Raw genomic sequence first — 21,494 nt, 5'->3', positions numbered from 1 at the left:
TGATACCAAACTTTCAAAAGTGATCAAAATGATACCTAAAGTTTTAAAAACAAATCAACTTGATACCTCGGCTTATTTTTTGTAACATCTCTGTTAAAATTGATCACGTGTAGTGCAATGTTTTGTGGGGTTATAATAATAATTTACACAAAAACTATTTTTTAATTAGTTTTTATTTTACTAAGGGTTTTTTTTTAATTATTTTTTATTTTACTTTGTTGATTATCTTCTTTTTCTATCTCTACCTCTCTCTCTCCCCCATTTTTCTTTGTTTCTTTAGAAGATGGGAAACATCACAACTTTATTTGTTTCTAAGATCAATGGTGGAATTGAAATTGAATGGAAGATTTTAATTCTATAGAAGAAGAAGAAGATTGGGTTATAGATGGTTGATGGTCCCTCTAACCACAGATCACTTCAATTTCTGGACTTGATTTTGCATCTATGCATCTCTATACTCAGTTTCGGATTCCAATTCTGCAAAATTTGTGAATTCCAATTACAGAAAGTTCACAGATCGCAGAAGAACGAGGAAGAAGGAGAACAGAAAAAGAGAAAGAGAAAGAGAAAGAATTAGAGAATAATATTGTCATTTCCAACTAAAAATTGAGTGAAAGGTTATATATACTCTTAGCTTTAAAGGAGATGTGACGGAAAATGGACCGGGGTATGAAGTTGATCAATTTTTTTAAGTCTAGGTACCTCTTTAATCACTTTTGAAAGTTGAGTATCATTCTGTCTGGTGCGAGAAAGTTTTGACTTTAATGATGATAAAAACCTTTTAGGAAATATCATTGTTCATACTCAATCTATTTCGATGGCCCTTCCTGGCGTCGAAAAACAAAACCTGTGTGTTCATATAAGTGAATAGTACATTACTATGTGAACTTGGTTGTCACCGTATGGTATCACAGTTGTGCTTGGTCGATAGTGTGTTGAATAAGGCGTTGGGCCTCCAGAATGAGAGAATTATAACCTAAAATGAATGTTGAGACGGACATCTGTATAGTAAGACGTGTTTTGGAATGTCATTTGTAAATGACAATATGTAACTAAGAAGATCGAGCAATCACGTAATCGTATTAGAGGTTGTGCTCAATTAAAAGTATGTCGAAGAAGATTTTTGGCCTCTAAGAGCAAGTTCACCCGTTGGGTCACCGGGTCACCTACTATTCACTGCTTTTTAGTGTATATTTTCATTCTCTGGGTCACGAAATACACTGTGCTCGTGACCCAGGGCACGAAATACACTGAGCAGGTCACCATGGTGACCCAGAACACTTTACCGGGTGACCCAGGGCACGAAATACACTGTGCTCGTGACCCAGGGCACGAAATTAACACTAAAAAGTTGTAAATAGTGGGTGACCTGGTGACCCAACGGGTGAACTTGCCCTAAGGGGGTGAATGGTAAAGACACGTATGAGTGGGTGCGAGTGACTAACATATTACCAAATGTCCTTCACTCGAATGAAGATTGATGAAATGCTCCAAATGCATAAACCAATATCTCCATAATAAGACACATTTTGAAGTGTGAGTCCAAGAACAAACATCGGTTCATACTACTAGTACGGTTTCAAAGAAGAATTTTGAAAATCATAGCTTCTTCTCGCCTAGGCGGTTCGGATCAACGGCCGGTGGCCGGAGGCCGTCAGATGCGGTTGCCGTGAGGGTTGAGATCGCCTTTTGCAACAGTGCAAAATGAGGTTGTCATTTTTTTTTTGTTTCTATGGAGGTGTATTAACTATTAGCAGATAGAAATGATTATTTACAGTCGTCGTCGTGATTATTTACTGCATTAAATGGTATTAATATCACCCCTCTGGCCTCTTCTGCATTTCTGCTCCCGACTTCTCTCATCAATTTCCCTTCTTCCTCCTCCTCCTCATCCTCCACCGTCCTAACTAAACTTGGTAACGTACGTACGTACTCTCCCGATATTTTACCGATAACTTCCCCTCCCCCATCTCGTGAGAATTACTCCTCTCTCTTCCCTATATATTTCGAACCAGCAGAGAGGGACAGAGGAGGAAGACGAAGTCCCTCTGCAGTCCCAGCTTGGAAATCTGTTTCCATTTTCAATGCAGACTTAATTACCGTTCTGCCACCCCTACCCTCTCAAAGACTCAAACTCTCACTCGAGCTCACACCCACTGCTACAAACCTACACCCAAATGTAGACAACTCCAATTATTTCTACAAATAAATAAATAAATAAATATACTTTGCCATCAATCCAAGCAAAAAACAAGAATTGAAATTTAACCCCAAGAAGAAGAAGAAGAAGCTCCTCCTTTGCTCCTCATTATAATAATCCTCCTCTACTTTCTCTCTAACCCAACTCCCTCTCCCTCTCTCTTTCTCCTGTCTCAGTTTCAGAGCTCCTCACAGGTAATTCATCTACAGCTAGCTTCTCTTTCTTTCACTCCCAGTTTCAGAGAGCCTAGATTTTGGTGACCGGTGATTTGTGCATGCCAGCTGCATTTTCATTTTTCATTGCATTTATTTTCGATAGCGATTGATGCTTGACATTAGCATTTATTATCTGCTCCTCCTTCTTCTTCTTCTGTTCTGTTGCAGTCACTCCTCTTCTTCTTCTTGACTTCTTCAGCTCAACCAAACCCAGAATGGGAAATTAAAAAACTTGATCGGGTCCGATCGTTGCTCCGGTTCGAATTGGTCTTAGGCGTTTCGGAAAAAATGCGAGTGAAGGAGATGCACCCGCTCTGCTGTATAACGCTGGAGAGCGCCGGCATCGGCGACCAGTCGCCGGAGGCGTCGTTGCTGTCGAGGACGCGGAGCTTGCCGGCGAGTCTGGCGACGGCTTCGCTCGGATCTGCCGGCAATGCCGGACGGCAGACGGGATCTGAGGCCAGCGTCGCTGGAGTTCTCCACAAGTGGACCAATTACGGCAAGGGATGGAGATCCAGGTGGTTCCTGCTGCGAAACGGCGTCCTCTCCTACGCCAAGATTCGGCTGCCGGAGAATCTCAACCTCCTCAACCCAAACGACGACGTTCGCGTCATCGGCGAGATCTCGACTCGGACCACGCACCGGCTTTCGAGGATTGACAGCGGGAGAATCGGGCGACGGAAGCACCAGAAAACCGTTGGAATCGTCCACCTCAAGGTACGGTTTGCCCTGAGAAAACTCTTTATCCTCTGCGACGCGTACCCACAGTAGTAACACAGTGTGTAACCAATCTCCTGGGAATTAAAAGTATCAAACTTTTTGCCGCTTTTGGATTCAAAGTTTTGACCTTTTGTTACTTTTTTTTTTTTTTTTTTTTTTTTAATCTCCCGGAATCGGTCATGAACCGCTGGTTTCTTGGCATTGTTCTGGTTTCTGGGTTTTGGGAAGTTCCATTCTCGAATTACGTCTTTCAAGTCTGTAAATTTTACAGTTTAACTGGCTGTTAGCGTGAAGTGGGTCACATCAGCAGGTGGATAAAGGGAGTGATACAATACGCTGTAGGCCTAGGTTATTATCCTATGGTCCCATCGCCTTCCTGTGTTTTATTGGTCGGATTCAAACCTCCTCCTCCTCCTCCTCTCTCAAATCGTTTTCTTTCTGAAGAGAAAACAAGGTTCCAAGGCGTCACGAGGGATCGTACGGTGGGGTGGGGAGCGCACCACCATTTCCAGCGGTGGGATTCTAGAGTTTCTGATGGGTTTTGGGGTGCTTTTACTTGGGTTTGAGTCGTCGTGGGACTCGGTAACAAGTTAGGGGTTGCTTTCAAAGCTTTATTTTATGGCTTTACTTGACGTTTGAGCAATGGGTTTGATTTTTTCAGTGACATAAATAAGCAAAGTTGGGAGCTTTGAGACCATTAGGTGGCGGTTTTACCGTTTTCAAGATTTGAGTTTTTAAGCTAAGCACTGTTTGGAAAACGAGGATAAGAATTTTTTATTTTTTATTTTTATTTTAATTCTGAGAATATTCTTAGTTGTTTTCAAAGTCTGGGTTTTGACGTTAGTGGATGAGAAAGTCCATGCTGAGGAGTCTGGGTGGAGTTTCGGCCTTGGATATCGTGGGGTGCCATTAAGAGCTTAAAAGATTGTTTTTTCTCATTCGGGTTTTTCTCTAGTGGCTTGGAGGTGGATGAGCTGAGTTCAAGTTTTGAAATTCTCTTCTGGGTATCCTCTAATTTTGTTAGCTACTGTACCTTCTGATTTGCGTTTCCGGTTTCCGCTTTGTTGAATTTTGTTTTTCGCCATATAATGAGGGAATGTTGTTTTTTTGAATGTAATGCCATCATGATATTGATTATCATTTTGGAACATTATGATGTCCATTTTTTTTTATGATCTGAAGATATGTTTTTCTTTGAATTTGTGTGGCAGATTTCATCCTTCAGAGAAAGCAAGTCGGATGATCGGAAGTTTTACATATTTACTGCTACAAAGACTCTTCATTTAAGGACTAATTCAAAGAGAGACCGGGCGGCTTGGTTGCAAGCTTTGGCGTCAACCCGGAGTCTATTTCCACTGAGATCGTTGAATGATAATCTCTCCCTTGTACAAACGGATTTATCTATATCTACTGAGAGACTAAAGAGCCGCCTACTTGAAGAGGGAACCAGTGAGAACACTGTAAAGGATTGTGAGCAGATAATGCTCTCTGAATTCTCTCAATTACAAGGACAGCTCAAGGTTCTGTGCGAAGAACGGTCCAATTTGTTCGACACATTAAGACAGTTGGAGGTAACTAGTTCTCAACCCTTTGTACACTTTCTTAAAGTTAAGGGATTGTCTTTGTCACAGCGAATAACTCAAACACAATTACAATTTAGTGAGACAGTTGGAGGTAACTAGTTCTCAACCCTTTGTACACTTTCTTAAAGTTAAGGGATTGTCTTTGTCACAGCGAATAACTCAAACACAATTACAATTTAGTGAGGGCTACTTGATTTGTATACCAGAGAGATTCCTTATGAGATATCTATTTATGTAGGGTCATGTTTCTTGCTGAGTGCTGACTGATAAACCATCTTGTCTTTACACACAGCTCCAACTTCTAATATCTTGTTTGGCTTTGCAAATATAATCGTCACGTTTCATGCCTGCCTAATGTTGTGTCTATGTCAAATTATTATACCATCATACTTGACTTTACTATTTATGGTCATTGCTGCTGTCATTCCTAATATCTCATAGAATGGATGAATCTATTGAATTCACTCATTTTTCTGTGCTGTTGTTTGTTTATAATAGCCCAGATAATTGAGAATTTCCATTTGCTCAATTCTTGGTAGGAGGAAAGCTAGCGTTAGTTGTCCTCATGTTGGTTGAAGTGGATCCCACTTTGTGGATCCACCAATCAAAGGAAGCATCTTCTTGGTAGATCAGAGACAAAGTGCTTTCTAAATTGAGAACTATATATACTTGGAGTGCATATCACTAACTTCTTCCTATTAATTTCTATGCATATATATACGTAAAAGGAAATTGCCAGATAGAATGAACTTCAATCCTGTCAGAATCTGTACTCTTAAATAGAAATTGGATGAGAGGACATTACTATATGTATAAAATGTTACATATATGTATTAGACATCTGTGTATACTATACACAGATTGATCTGAGAACTTAAAAGGATTGAAGTTTTCCTAGCAAAGCTCGTCTTGTCATGCTTTCCAAGTTGACAACGATTTTTACTTCCTACAATCATAAAGATGGAAGCAAACTAAGTTCATCTAATCTTTCCTTCAAAAATCAAACCACTAGTATCACTCTAGAGGTTAATGGGTTCCCAGTGTCTGTAACTTCTACTAAAAGATAGATCTTAGGAATATTCATTGCCTCGGTTCCTGTGGTCAACCAACAGTGTTAGAATGGATTTTTGCTAGTGTCATTGGAAGTGACTTTGTTTTGAGCTATACCTTCTACAGTCTGTCTTTGGAAGGCTTATTCCATATTTACGAAAGCATTACAATGGTTTGTTATAATTTTGTACATTACTTTGTGACTGCAATCTTCATTTTATAGTTTTGATTGCTTTGTGTTATAGCTAAGCATGTGACTTCTGCTTATGCAGGCAGCTAACTTTGAAGCTGAAGCCTCTGGAATTCACGATGGTGAATACCAATTGACGAAGCATGAGTTTTCCAGTTTGCGGCAGGGAAAATATAGTGGTACACAATTTATGTTTTCTCTGTCCACTTTCTAATAAGCTCTTTCCTTCTTCATTAAACCAAATATTTGCTTGTATAATGCGCAAAAAACAGTGTTATTGTAGGGTATAAAATTGATTTGGATAAAAAAACAAGAAATAATTCTGTGAATGGAACATGTAGAAGAAGACTTTAGTTGGCTATTTTGTTGAGTGTTAGAGTTTGATAGCACATAAAGCCAATCCACTGAAGACCCATCCTTAATAAAAGTTGCGGACCTCTCTTCAACATGACAATTGAGTCGATGCTTTACATTGTGTCATTAACTCATTATTCTACATGCACACACGCAATACACATCTTAATTTCTAAAAGTGGTGCTCAATCCTTATTACAGCATGCAAGATGTAATATATACTGGTCATGACATTGTTGATGCATGTAAGAGCAGTAAGTTCCTTTATTTGAATCAATAGATATAACTTTGACCTAGACGAATAGTTAGCTTTGTGTTTGTGGTTTTTAAATTCCCTTTTAGTGTTTTCAATCTAATTGAAAGATGGCTGGTATATTAATTAGGACTTATATGATCATAGGAATTCATCAGCTTTTATTCTCATTTTGTATCTCAAAGCTTAGTGGTTCAAAGTCACGCTATCCAAGAGAATTTTTAGTGGTTTGTATTTTTGCTCCTTTTCCATGTCTGCTTGAATACTGACATCTGTTTCGGTTTTTAGAATGCAGCACAACTGAATCATCTGACGATATTGAGAAACAGGAGCTCGAGGAAGTGTCAGATGAAGATGAATTGTCATTTTTTGACACAAAAGAGTATTTTACTGAACCGAACATAAGTTGCGGGTCTGTGCAAGTTGTAAATAACACAAATAAGATCAACAAACCTCGAAGTCAATTTAGTAATGTTGAGGAGATGCACACAGAAAAGGAAATTAATGATGTTAGATATCCACACATTGAAAGGAGAAAAGAGCTTCCTGTTCCAGTTGAGAAGGAGAAAGGAGTCAGCCTTTGGTCCATGATTAAAGACAATGTGGGAAAGGATCTCACTCGAGTTTGTCTCCCTGTGTATTTTAATGAGCCAATATCATCTCTTCAGAAGTGTTGTGAGGACATGGAGTACTCGTACCTTTTGGATCGGGCATATGAGTATGGAAAAATGGTAAGACCAGAGTCTTCTTAACTTATATTACATCGCCATGCCAATGTAATTTTACTGTGTGATATTTTGGTAATGATGGCTATGCAAGCAGTTCCTCAACCGCCTGCACCTTTTGTTTTTAGTCCTACATAGTAACATCTTTTAATGACTACATTTAGGGATTTATTATCTATTATTATTATTATTATTGTTGTTGTTATTATTATTATATTAAAATCTTGATGATTAGTTGTAATGGGTCAATCACAGGAGGAATAACTGTTAATAGCTTTGCTGTGTCTTGTGTTTTATATTGAAATTAAGCTCGACTTTGACTGGAATAGGAAGTGCAGCAGAATATCTTGAATGCATCTAAGACTAATTATATTTTGAAGCTGACATGTTCCTCTTTGGTCTCTTGAAATATTAGGGGAATAGTCTCCAAAGGATTCTAAATGTTGCTGCATTTGCGGTTTCTGGTTATGCATCATCGGAAGGGCGGCACTGTAAGCCATTCAATCCTTTGTTAGGTGAAACTTATGAAGCCGACTATCCAGATAAAGGAATTCACTTCTTCTCTGAAAAGGTAAGCATTTGAAGATCAAAGAATATAGTGTACAAAATCAAAATAACTAAAACAAATGAGCAATGGGAACTTAAGTACAATGAGGTATGATGATTGAAAACTGGTTGGGATATGCATCAAATTTTGAACAGCTTAAAGAACAACACCACTCTTGTTGAGAGGGCCAACTATACTGCCTTCTTAATTATCAGAGAAAAGAAATTCAAGCTTTTGGTCAAATGAGTATGCAACTTTGGACAGAAACTTATTGAAAGAACTTTGAATTTTTATAAGTAATTCTCAGAATATTTAAGGAGTAAGTACTCAACATTGTGAAAGTATTGTTTGAGAACTTGATATTTGCAAGCAAAGACAGGATCCTACAACTATACTTCTTTCTCTTACAGTGGGTTTATATAAATATGTGTGATTCCAAAGATTATCCTACTCAATACAAAATATTCAATGAACTTTTACTTTTAACAGGTCAGTCACCACCCAACACTCATTGCTTGCCACTGTGAAGGTAGAGGGTGGAAGTTCTGGGCTGACAGCAATCTCCGGTCAAAATTTTGGGGGCGATCAATTCAGCTTGACCCTGTTGGAGTTCTAAGCGTGGAGTTTGATGATGGCGAAATTTTCCAGTGGAGCAAGGTGGGATTACTGTGTGATTCTGTTTCCCTTTATACTGACTCCTCATTCAAATTTTTGATTTATCTTTTTTATTTGTTTATTTATTTTCTTTATATATGTTCCAGTCATGCTAAATATTTTCATGCCATTTGATAGGTCACAACAAATATATATAATCTCATTCTCGGTAAACTTTATTGTGACCACCATGGTACAATGCACATACGGGGTAATCGTGAGTATTCATGCAAACTGAAGTTCAAAGAGCAATCCATTCTTGACCGAAATCCTCACCAGGTTAGTGGTTAATTTTTATTTATGAACCTGTTCTGACATCTGTTGTTTCTATGCCAAGGCATAGAAAATGTTGACACATGCTCACTGCTTTATTCGTCTGATGACTCTGAGAAACTCACACATCTGTTGGTCTATATCGTGCGCCATTCTTCATGATAATTATTGGATTAATTGCACGTATATATTATCCACATAGGTCCATGGATTTGTTGAAGATGTCGTGGGGAAAAAGGTTGCTACACTATTTGGGAAGTGGGATGACAGCATGTATTATGTTAATGGTGATGTGGGTGGAAAGCCAAATCCTTCAGATGCTTCCTTATTGTGGAAAGGAAGTAAACCCCCTAATATCACACGGTACAACTTAACATCGTTCGCTATCACACTGAACGAGCTAACACCTGGACTGCAGGTAGACATGATGTAGTACATCAATTTTTCCTATGCATTTTCATTTTCCTCTTATGCATCTCTAATTGTTTCTTATAGCTTTGTCTGATCCTGGGTATTTGATCACGGATTAAGGAGAAGCTCCCACCCACGGATTCCAGACTCAGGCCAGACCAGCGGCACCTGGAGAATGGAGAATATGAAAAGGCGAATGCGGAGAAGCAGCGGTTGGAAAGAAGGCAAAGAATGGTACGTATGGCATCTTTGATATCTCTGGGACACACACACACACACACACACACACACCAACCTAAATGCGAGATTCATAGGCCGATTCTTCATTTGTTTATTTATTTTATTTGGCGTGGGAGGTACAATGTGTTTTTTTTTTCCATCAGCAAATTAATCGATGCATCCATTGATTTTGGATAGAAAAATGTTTAATAAGTACTTTCAGTGTATCATATGTTGCATGAAATACCAGTATTAAGGAGATGGCTTATGATCAGTTAACATTTATCATTATATAGTACTAATGTTGGTGGTGATCCTTTAAACTCTTATTGCACAGTCGAGGAAATTACAAGAAAATGGGTGGAAACCCAAATGGTTTGAGAGAGAAGGTGAAGATGGACCTTTCCGCTATGTTGGGGGCTATTGGGAATCACGGAAACAGGGTAAATGGGATGAGTGCCCAAACATTTTTGGTGAATTTGATGAAGGCCTTGATACATTAGAAGGGTCATAATTGCATTCAGGTGCGTTCTATTTCCTGAAAAACTGTGTTCATACATTCTCAACTTTGCAACATGCACAAATTTCTCCAATATGTCATTAGATTTATAGCGTCTCATAGATATCATCTCAGCTGACTGCTTCTGTGGGATAAAATCCTCCTGAAAGGCGATGTGGATACTCCATGTGTCTAAAACCTGAAATCCAGAATGTTGTCTCAAAGATTTTCTCTTTTAGTCTTTCAAAGACTTGGAGTTCAGGACCTATTTCTCAATCATCCACATATTCACTGCTTAAATTGCATTGTATTGTATTGTATGCTTAACTGTTATGTCACATGCCTAAGGCATAGTTCTCACAGCTTGAAACCATTTTTTCCTAATCATCGGATAGTATACAAGCATGTGCTCTCATCACATGCCGTCAGTAGTTTGACCACTAATGCCCCTCTTACTGTTCAACCCAAAAGAAACTTAAGAAAACCAGAAGAACCGAAATGGTTCTGTGAGGTATACTCAAAACAAGTCCCTTAGAGAAGTGGGTTTTTCCCCTCCAAATTTATGTTTACATGCATTATTTATTCCATTGAGAAAGTTCAGTCAGAAAAGAACAAACATATCATATGCTCATGTTGATGTTGATGTTGATGTTGTCATGTACCTGTGTGCTATAAATGTGAAGTCTTCTTTTATCAGTAAAAATGTGAAGAGTTCATTTTGTATGATTTTCTCTGATAATGCAGGAAAACAAAACGCCTTAGGATACTTGTCACAGGCAGAGCTGTGCACATAGATAGAGCTTGGCGTTTCCGGTTCTGTTGTATTTGTGATGGAGCTGATCCTACCTGGGCATTCAAACGAAGAATTATATATCTCTTAACTGTAAGATGATGGTTAGATTGTAGTCTTATATATCCTTGTCAGTATCAAAACTATCTAATCTCTCTGTCATATGTTGTAGTCTCTCTCCTCTCTTTGGGTGCTAGCCATTGGTTCAGCACTTTCATATTTATTTGTACTTTCGTTTTTAGCAATAAAAAGAAAGATGTAATTTCATCCTCATTCAGTTGTGTAATATCTTTGATCAGGCAATCACTCTACGTTCCTTGCTAGTACCTTAAAAAGAGAAGAAATAAAACAACAATAGGTATATATTGGTGTTCTAAACCTTTGTTCGTTTGGCATTAGCACGAACAAAAATGGTCATTTAGTAATATATCTGCTTTAAGCTTAATTAATAAAAGAGAGATAAAGGAGATTGAAATGAGAAACGTGAAAGATAAATGAGGAAGCTGGAACATAGGTAGCTTGGAATTTCCTACTTTTGGCCATCAGATGTTCCTTGACAGAAAAGGCACTAGTGTCATGGATGTTCTACAGTGCCTCTGGAGCACTGATACTTTCTTAATCGGGCCACTGATGCTTACACCTAAACAAAAGAAAATAAAAAATAAATTAATTGGATAGACCCAACTCCCCAATGTTCTTTTTATGAAAAGACTCCCCACTGTTCTAGAGCATTGTAAAATATCCTAGTGTTTGTTTGCATTTTATCAAACAAGATGTTGACATCGAGATTTTGTTGGTCTATTATCAGAATGTTTCTTCACAACGGTGGATGAAATCTAAAGTTCAAGTCTCCTTATTTTAAGATGATAATTATTATTGCATTGAAAATATTGAGTGTGAAATTTATTAGAATGAATGATTTACATACCTAAAGTGATTGGATGTTGACTTGGCAATGAAGCAGGTCCTTAATGAATTTATATAATTTACTGATCACAAATAATATTGTCACTATGATGATGATAAACTTTGGCTACATTATTTTTGTTTTGCAATGATGGGATAGGATTGCAAATTAAGCTCAATCAATTTTGTTTTTTATCTTTAAAATAGAATTACAAAGACGAAGGGGATCTTTGATAAAAAAAATAAAAAAAATTAAAGAAGAAGAAGGGGATCGTCTACAACAAAATGTCAAATAACAGAAGTTGAGAACTTTCTTATATGTTATGCATGTAAATGTTATTTTGAAGAATCGGTGTCCATAACTAGCAAGTTTAATCTCACTCTCTCTATAAAAAAAAAACTCGCTCTTTATTATGAAGGAAATAAAATAGAATAAATAGGTGGGATTCAAAGCTTTAGGAGTTTAGGGATAGAACATTTTCCATAACCAATAGTTTGGGTAAAATTCATGTGAAGTTTCCCTAACCATTGGAATATAATATGATTGAAGAAATAATAATAATAAGATATGCAAAACCAGTGGCTGGATGTCACTGTACCAAGACTGGAATCATCCTTGTCATTTGAAGAGAATTGGACACAAGAAACCATCACTTACCCAAATGGCCAATATCACTCTCACAATAATTCAACAACTCCAATCAGGTATGATTAAAGTAATCTCTTTGAATCTTGACACCATACTGCATTACTGAGTAATCTCCTTGTATTTTAGTAAATGTATGACAATTATTATTGAATCTTAATTATATACTGCATTATTTTTATTTCTTTTCTGGTTTAACTATTGAAGTTCTTCTGTTTTTTGGTTTCTCAAACTCATATTTAGAAGATTATAATTCAAAGTGACTTTAAAATTCGATATTGATCTCTTCAAATCAAATTTTGAAACCTCATAGTATATCAGATTCTCCTTTATTGCAGGTCACATGATAACATTAAGAAGTTTAAGCACTAAGCAAGGCAATTGAGATTCTGTGATCTTTTTTTACTTTGTAAGCCATTCACTCCCAGTATCCTTTTCTTGTAGTACGATTTACTAGCAGTGGCCGGTAATTGATTCCCTGAAATTACTTTCCTGAGAAAGTAAGTTACAAGCAAAAATAAATTATGCTATACTATGATCCAACCTCTCTCAAAGTTATTCAGAATGAAAAGTGATCAAGCTAATGATTCTTCATTTCTTTCTTTTTGTGCATAAAAGGTTACAGGCTTATGTGAAAAGAAAAAAAAATTAAAAAAAAAAAAACAAACCAGATACCCAAGCCACTGGAAAACTAATACATTAATGGGCACAAATCTCTACTTCCTCCAATTCTATGCCCTCCTCAGCAAGCCTCTTGTCCTTGTACACATACCATTTGGCACAAACCAAATAAATCAGCATATTCAAAGCACTCAAAATTGCCAAAAGCCAGTAAAAATCATAAAGTTTTCCCTGATTAAGATTATCTGCAAGCCATGGCTTCCTATCCCCAGTCACCTTATGCACTATGGTCACCAAAAGCGAGCTGAAGAAGAACCCTAGTGAAAGGGTGCTCAAAAACAGTCCTGTGCTCATAGTCTTCATCCCCTTTGGGCACTCCCTGAGAAAAAAGTCAAGCTGACCAATGTAAGTGAAGGCCTCTCCTGATCCTACAAAGAAAAATTGTGGGACCAGCCAGAAGACGCTTAACGGGATCTCGGCTGTCGGATCATCCGTCAGCCCATGAGATCGTGCGGCTCTCAAGCGCTTTAGCTCTGTGAGTGCCGCTGCCACCATGGCAAATATTGAGAGCACTAGACCAACCCCAATTCTCTGCAATGGGGTTAGTCCTTGGGGGTTTTTGAGTAGCTTTCTTGCCACTGGGACTATGATTCTATCATAAACTGGGACAGTCAAGAGAATGCTGCCTACAAAGAAAACAGTGAGAGAGGCAGGTGGGATCTGAAATGAACTACCAATTTTACGGTCCATGGAGGTTGCTTGTGACACTGAGAATGTGGTCATTTGAGCATAGACTGTCCAAAACAATATGGTGGTGGCCCAAATTGGTAGCATTCTGATAATCATTTTGACTTCTTCAATATCAGTTAGGGTTGATAAACTCCACTTGTTCATGATCATTGTAGTGCTGCTGGCACTTTCTGGGATCTTGATTGCTGCCTTATCCAAGAAACTGTACAAGAAATTAAGAAATTCATTATCAACATATCAGTGGTAATTAACAATTACTCAATTCCAAAAAAACTCGACCATTTAAGGAAACGAGTCAACAATTTATATAGCAACCATTAATGCATCATAATAATTGATCCCTATTAGTTTGCCTACTGTCTTGATTTGATTATTAATAACAAAGCGAAAATCAAAGCAAAACATTTTTTTAAGTGCATAGAGATTCTGTTTTACAATAACATGGTCGGTCATGTGAAGATGCACAAAGGGAAGTGGTATTTGGTGAAGCCCAACCACATGCAGGATCAAATTTGTTTATCTTTTGTTAGGATTTGCTCTCTGTTGCAAGTTTTGTGTGACAAACTAACCTGGCCAAAGAGTAGTATATATGCAAGAAAATATTTGATATTGTAATAGTACTAGAGTATGTGTGTGATGGAATGCAAGGGAACAGAGCCAGCATGCAGTGGAATATTCAAGCTAAGCTAACATATATGTCCGTGACCGATATCGATCAAAACTCCACAGCTGGGGTGGAGGTGAGAACTGGGAAGAGGATACTCTCCAAGTCCAAGACAAGAAGCGTGATGACCATTTAGGGGACAGACTGACCCCAGGCCCTCGTGATATGATGATGCTTTTGATTCGATATCTCTGAATTATAGCACCACTTGAAACGTACGACTCGCACCATTTTACTTACATCCCCCCACTCCCTACAATTCAAGTTTTTCTTCTCTCTTTCTCGATCAGGAAAAACAGTATATATTATATGATACAGAATGAAAATGTCTCTAGTTAAACATACATACAGTCGATCATGTTATGTTATTAGACTGAACTTACATCATTAAATAGACTCTTTTAGTTCTACTCTGACCCTAAATCCCTAATTATATGTTTTACTAGGCCTAGCTGCTTATCCTGTATTCTGCTGCATATATGACATATTTACTAGCTAGCTTCAAAAGTAGCATTTGTATATCCCCAAATTGGGTTTGCATGTATCGGTGAATCATATAGTGAATAATAACATACGTATGATGCAGGCACAAGATTCAAATGGATATGATTATTTTTAAAAAAACTACAGAACGGATTTTCTATAATAAGTGACATTACAATAAGCTAGCAGCATATTTAAGAATTCAAGAGATGATTTTGGGTTAATGAATTATTAAGTTAGTCAAACAAAGTCGGCTATCTGTCTAGTTTCTCTCTGATTGGCTTATTATACTGGAGAAAAGAAAATGATGCCTGGGCTTGTCACGTTTTAATCCAATTATAGTTGGTTTTGGCATAAAGTATATATGAAAACCAACATCATTACTCTCTAATATTCTCTATCATCATAGATATAAACGTGAGATTATCTAAATGTTGCCTTCCTTTTTTGTTTTGTTTTACATCTTCAGTAGACAGCTAAGGATAACCTAGCTAGACATTAACTTTAGAAGTGCTTAAGCTGCAGATAAGTTGAAAATCTGTATTTTTTTATTATCATAGGTCTAAGCAAGTTGAATCCAGACTCATTCACAGATACCTATCAAAATTCTTAACAACATAGAGGAAAAGGTATATAATTAATATTTTACAGATGGTCTCAGGTGTTATGTTGCTTGATTATCTCTAAAACCCTAGCTAATATCAAAACCTTTCAGATTAGCTGACAAAAAAAAAAACCACTACTAACTAAAAATCAAACAAAACAAAAGCTCAAGAAAACAATTATTAAAATGTAGAATATAATTATAAAAAACAAACAGTTGGTACAGTTAAAGTTGTTAGTTGAGATTGGTAGAAAGAGCTAGAATCAATAAACACTAACCGGAACTGTTTGGAATGGGGCAATATCTGCTTCTGCTTCTTCTTCTGTCCATCATCAATGTCATCAATATTATACAGCAACGACAAGTCCGACGGCAATTCCATTTTCCTCTTCTTCCACGCCGCCACAAATACCGCCGCAATCTGTGTCAAAGGGCTCCCCACCAGTTTCTTGAAACGGTACCGTCTCGTGCCCGACAAGAACACAACCAGGCCTATCACAATTGCACAGGCACAGATTCCGTACCCCCATTGTCTTCCTAAGTTGTCTTCGATGTATACAAGAATGGTGACAGCGGCGAGTGAGCCTATGCTTATGAAGAAGAAGAACCAGTTGAAGAAGTTTGTCATTTGTTTTCTTTCTACTTTGTTCGAGTCATCAAACTGGTCGGAACCAAAGCCGGAAACGCTCGATTTAAGGCCACCGGTGCCAAGGGCGGTGAGGTATAGTGCCATGTAAAGAACCATTAGCTGCTTGCCGCTTGCAGGACTGCAATGTGTGTCGGAACCGGCGGTGCATTTGGGTGGTCGAAGGCTAGGGACTACGGTGGAGATTGTCAATATTGTTACACCCTATTAACCAAAACAAAAAGTTTAGAAAAAGAACAGAGAAAGTCGCTTTTTTTTTTTTCTTTTTTCCTTTTTAAATTTCAAAAGGAAAGTAAGAATGATTTTTTATTTTTCAGGAAAAACTTAAAAAACTTTAAATATTTCTGAAGTAATGTTTCCTTGTCAGATTGTAAAATGTAACATTGTCAAATCTCATCAGAACCATACTTCATACAGGATTCTACGAAATAGGTGGTTCCAATCGATTCATAACGTAAATACCATGTCTGTCGAGTCAACAGTTCCGATATACTATTGAGCAAATTCAATCATTTGAGTTATTATTGGATGAGGCTAGGCTACTCTTTGAAGGAAGAGTTATTATTGGATAGGAGTGGTAGGTTGGAAGTTTGCTTACAGTTGCTTGAACGGTGGCAAAGATGGCAATGGTAAGGTACCTATCAAACCAGGAAGGAAACCATCAATCATTTGAGCAAATTCAAAGCAAACACCAAGTAGAGTGAGATAACACCAAATAATTAATTACAAGTAAACCAAACACTATTACCTTCCAAGAAAGGTGTCGGCGACAAAGCCGCCGAGCAAGCAGAGCATAAAAGAAGTACCGAGAAAGTTGGTGACCGTATTTGCAGAGGTAGCATTGCCCAGGTGCATGGTATCGGTCAGATAAGTCACCAAGTTCACCGCAATTCCCAGCGTCGTTAACCTCTCACATGCTTCTCCACCTGTGAACCAAATAGAAAAACCAACCCCGATCAAATACTTAGGTAACTAAGTATTAGAGCATCGAACTCAAAACTAATTGCATACCTAGAATCATGGTTGCAGAAGTCCAGCCGCCGGTGGTGGACCGGTCGGCGGGCTGGCCCTGGTAGTCCCAGGCATCTGGGAGGGTTTTCCCTTCGGTTTCCGGGACAGTAGTCATAGCCTGTATAGAACTCAAGCTAAGCTGTTTTTAACTTGCTTGCTGCAGCAGCTTCTGGTCAAAATGTTTTTTGTCACTTGTGGACAATGGCAAAATCGATGCAGGGCCTGTGGCCTTTTTATAGTGGGAACTCATAGCACACGCTTTGCTTGCATTGATAGAAATGGAATGAGATTATCCCTAAGTAAATATTTTTTCTGTTTTGGATGATGTGGGATTATATTTAAATATAAAACATTGGATTATGTATGTGTTATGTTATATTATGTATCATTGATACATACAGAAATTTTTTGATGAACGGACACCTGTAAGCCCTAGCTAGCTTGATGTGATCTCACACATGTAGGACAAGATGATCATTCCATAGAATTGTGATCCAATGGTTGATGCGCGTGCTACTAAAGGGGTCTAGGTATATATAATTATAGTGGTATAAACGATATGTTGTATTTGAGTATATACTTTGGTGAATAAATACAGAGATGACGGACATGTCAAGTCAAATATTATTCACCACAGTGGAATTTGAGTATGATATATACTTTACAAAACAACATAACAAGCCTAACTGTATTAGTTAGATTAAGGGGATACTGATGTATGTAATTGCTAAAGATTCTCTTGAAGATTGAGGAGATCGAAATGTAATTAATCTGTAAGAACACTAAAGCAACATGGGATAAGTAGGCATACCTTGTGAAATTGATAGATGGTGTTATAAGAATGGGAAAATTTCGCAAACAGTACACCAAGTAAAGGCCACTAATAATTCTTATACATAAAGTTCCAAACCAAACATTTCGGTACACGAAATCTGAAACTCGACCCACTATCAGTACACCACATCAATTTTTGACACTAAAATGTCCATTATGCCCTCAGTTCTTTTTTTTTTTAATAAATTTTTTTTTTTCTGTTATTTTTTTTTCCTTCGTTTTTTCTGTTATTTTTTTCTATTATTTTTTTTCCTTCGTTTTTTCTGTTATTTTTTTTTCCTTCATTTTTTCTGTTTTTTTTTTCTATTATTTTTTTCCTTCTTTTTTTCTGTTAATTTTTTTTCCTTCGTTTTTTCTGTTATTTTTTTCTACTATTTTTTTTCCTTCATTTTTTCTGTTATTTTTTTTCTATTATTTTTTTTTCCTTAATTTTTTCTGTTATTTTCTTTTTCTTCCTTCGTTTTTTTTTCCTTCGTTTTTATCTCTTTCTTTCTTTTCACATAACTAAATATTGGCTGAGTTACAAATATAAGCTGTAGGACCATAAATCTCACCAATTGGAGGGTAAGGGCGGCGTTGGAAGCGAGGGAGTGAGCCCGGAAGAAGGAAGAAGAAAGAGATAAAAACGAAGGAAAAAAAATAACAGAAAAAACGAAGGAAAAAAAATAATAGAAAAAAATAACAGAAAAAACGAAGGAAAAACAAATAACAGAAAAAAAAGAGGGAAAAAAAATAATAGAAAAAAATAACAGAAAAAACGAAGGAAAAAAAATAACAGAAAAAAAAATTATTAAAAAAAAAAACTGAGGGCATAATGGACATTTTGGTGTCAAAAATTGACGTCGTGTACTGATAGTGGGTCGAGTTTCAGATTTCGTGTACCGAAATGTTTGGTTTGGAACTTTATGTATAAGAATTATTAGTGGCCTTTACTTGGTGTACTATTTGCGAAATTTTCCCTATAAGAATACTAGCTTTTTTGTTCTTATATATATCAAAGCTTAAGAATATTATGCAAAAATACGACACAAATTTTCTTCGTAAAATAATTTTTTAAAGACATTTCATCAAATATATTGTTGTCAAAAATACATCTTCACAAAATTACTCAGATGCATATATAACTAATTGTAATGGATAAGAGTGGAGGGAACATGTGCTTTCTTAATGCCTCTTGGAGTTATGTTGTTCGGAAACAGCAAGGTAATTAGTACTTTTGTTTACTTTTTTAGCTATTTAGTCTGAGTGATTTTTTCTCTGGTATGCATAACAAATTGTGTTGTTTTGTTTCTTACCTATGTTCCTTATTTGGAATTATCGAGATAGCCATGGAATTTTATTTATTCAATAGAAAAGGAGGTGTAGACCTTTATCTAAACTTTATATCTCGTTCATATTATAACGTAGAGCCAAAACACAAAACTTATCTAGTCATGAGGTATTGGCTCTAAAATAACATGCATTATAAAGTCGTCATCCTATATATGAATTATAAATCTAGTATTCAAATACTTTCATATAAAAAGAAAATAGATGAATTAAAGTTTAATAATTTTCATGCTAAAGTAAACAATTGAAATAGAAGATGGAATCCTTCTTTCTTGCATCATTGTATGGAAAAACTATTTTGTGTATTGGTCTCTCTTGGATTCATTATGTGGTCTGCACAGGTACTTCATTCTCTATTTGCTCCTAATATAGTGGAAAAAATAATGTGCATTCCTTTGAGTCGAAATGTGAGGAGTGATCGAATAACCTGGAAACTGGAGAGAAAAGGATTTTATTCTGTGAAGAGTGCTTATTGGGTGGCTCGAGATATTGTGTTAGATAATTTGCGGGTTTCAACATCTGTGGGTGATCCTTTTGACTTGCTTTGGAAGGCTTTATGGCATGCTAGGGTACCAGGGAAAGTTCATATTTGTTTATGGCAGGCATGTAATAACTTGTTGCCTACACGGGATCGGTTAACTACTAAAGGGTATACAGGAGAGTTGGGCTGTTTGTTGTGTTCTCACCCGTATGAGGATAGCAGACATGTCTTTTGCGCTTGTCCGGTGGCCAAAGAGATATTGGGTGCTGCTCTGTTTAATTTGCCTCTATCTATGTCACATTCCTTTAGTTTCAAAGAGTGGATGTTAGAACAGGCAACCACCATGTCTTCTGATATTTTTGCAAAGCTTCTTATGACGGTTTGGGCATTGTGGAAGAATCGAAATGAGAAATTATGGTCAGAAAAGTCTCAAAGTGCAGTAGCTATTTCTTTGGGTACTATGACTTGGTATGAAAGCTTTTTACTTAATAGGTATCCTAATGGGAGGAAGCAAAAAGGCCGTGCCCACCAGTTCTGGAAGGCACCACAGGCAGGTATATCCTAAAGTTGAATACTGATGGTGCTTTTTTGCCATCAGTGGGCTATGGTACTGTAGGAGGCGTCATAAGGAATGATCAGGGTGGATTTGTTGCGGCTATTGCGCATCAGGTTAGTCATGTTACAGCAGCACTACACATTGAATTGGTGGCTATACGAGCAGGTATGGATTTGTGTCAAGCTATGATGGTTGATAAAGTAATTATTGAAAGTGATTGCTTAGTTGCCATCCAAGCAATAACTTCAGAGGTGCCTGATATGTCTGTTTATAGTCCTCTCATTGAGGATATCAAAGTAGGTGCAAGGGTGTTTCAGGATATCTCTTTTGTTCATGCTCCTCGTTCTGCAAATTGTGTGGCTCATAGGTTAGCTAGTCATGCCTTTGAAAATGAAGGTTCTTTTGAGTGGTTCGCTCAAGCTCCGGAGTTAATTTTGGATGCCATTATGTACGATTGTAATCATCGTAATTGATTAATAAAAGCTCGGAATTTTCTTTCAAAAAAAAAAAAAATCTAACAAAAGTTAGTTTGATACGTGGCCTGTATTAAGAGATGAGAATTAATGACTAATATTTTAAGGTATGAAACTGCTTAAGCTAGCGTGAGAGTCATTTTCAGGTTTAAGACGAAAAATGAGAGTTAAACATTTAGCCGTTAGTTTTGGATGTAACCACAAAAATCTTTTAACTACATCTCAAGTTTCTATAATTCCACAAAAGGATGCCATTACCGCTCCGAGTGCTTGTATCGGTCGGCTGATTGAGAGCTTAGAGTCTTCCACTGCCACATATTCCAAATTTCCAATAGTCATGGGACTGCTGACAATGTGTGGTTCTAGTCACTTGAACATGTATGTGGTCGGGTTTGTATTCATCATAATTTCATATCAAAATTAAAATGCATATATGATTTGAGAGAAGTGGAATTGAAGTTTTGGAACATTGGAAATGGAGGATGATGACCGGCAGATTTGGGGCAGCAAGCAAGACGGCAGCTGTTTATCCAAATCAGAGAATGGAACCCCTCTCCACTCTCCAGCTACCAACCTTCAATCAATATATGGCATTGACATAAATGGAACACCAATGTAAATACGCTTTTATTTACATCAATCATTGAGCTTCTATATGGTCAATCACACTTTCTTATTTCTATTCAATTATAGGACTCATAAATCTAAATATTCTTCTTATAAAAAAAAAGTGTTTATTTTCTTCTTACTTGTCTTGAGACGAGAAGAACATGAATCGAACCCAGCACTCCACCACATTTGAGCTAA

The 21,494-nt window shown here is 37.1% G+C and overlaps 3 protein-coding genes across 7 annotated transcripts; 2 read left to right on the top strand and 1 right to left on the bottom strand.

The window, feature by feature from the left end:
* Positions 1 to 1,857: 1,857 nt before the first annotated feature.
* Positions 1,858 to 10,956, top strand: LOC133742945 (oxysterol-binding protein-related protein 2A-like). Of its 5 annotated transcripts, none has more exons than XM_062170669.1 (12): positions 1,860 to 2,394; positions 2,615 to 3,132; positions 4,347 to 4,706; positions 6,041 to 6,137; positions 6,854 to 7,296; positions 7,706 to 7,861; positions 8,327 to 8,494; positions 8,630 to 8,770; positions 8,967 to 9,182; positions 9,296 to 9,409; positions 9,732 to 9,918; positions 10,638 to 10,956. In XM_062170669.1, the coding sequence occupies exons 2-11, from the start codon at positions 2,704 to 2,706 to the stop codon at positions 9,906 to 9,908; spliced, it is 2,301 nt and encodes a 766-aa protein (XP_062026653.1). In that variant the 5' UTR covers positions 1,860 to 2,394; positions 2,615 to 2,703; the 3' UTR covers positions 9,909 to 9,918; positions 10,638 to 10,956. The 5 variants fall into 5 exon arrangements, 4 of the variants coding, with proteins under 4 accessions (XP_062026653.1, XP_062026652.1, XP_062026654.1 ...); XM_062170668.1 differs by having other exon boundaries at positions 2,584 to 3,132; XR_009862837.1 differs by lacking the exon at positions 10,638 to 10,956 and having other exon boundaries at positions 1,858 to 2,394; positions 2,584 to 3,132; positions 9,260 to 9,409; positions 9,732 to 9,766.
* A 1,594-nt stretch (positions 10,957 to 12,550) lies between these two features.
* Positions 12,551 to 17,233, bottom strand: LOC133746349 (protein NRT1/ PTR FAMILY 6.3). Its single transcript, XM_062174531.1, has 5 exons — positions 17,015 to 17,233; positions 16,752 to 16,929; positions 16,602 to 16,641; positions 15,636 to 16,207; positions 12,551 to 13,808 (listed from the first exon to the last, which is right to left on the bottom strand). Exons 1-5 carry the CDS (start codon positions 17,127 to 17,129, stop codon positions 12,935 to 12,937), a joined length of 1,779 nt encoding a protein of 592 aa, XP_062030515.1. The 5' UTR covers positions 17,130 to 17,233; the 3' UTR covers positions 12,551 to 12,934.
* Positions 17,234 to 19,560: 2,327 nt separating this feature from the next.
* Positions 19,561 to 20,687, top strand: LOC133744829 (uncharacterized). Its single transcript, XM_062172866.1, has 2 exons — positions 19,561 to 20,212; positions 20,257 to 20,687. The coding sequence occupies exons 1-2, from the start codon at positions 19,561 to 19,563 to the stop codon at positions 20,685 to 20,687; spliced, it is 1,083 nt and encodes a 360-aa protein (XP_062028850.1).
* The last annotated feature ends 807 nt before the right edge of the window (positions 20,688 to 21,494 follow it).

Source organism: Rosa rugosa, chromosome 4, assembly GCF_958449725.1.
Source record: "Rosa rugosa chromosome 4, drRosRugo1.1, whole genome shotgun sequence".
Taxonomy (NCBI): domain Eukaryota; kingdom Viridiplantae; phylum Streptophyta; class Magnoliopsida; order Rosales; family Rosaceae; genus Rosa; species Rosa rugosa.
Note: the sequence above shows the minus strand (reverse complement) of the source record. Positions and strands in the feature narration are given on the sequence as shown.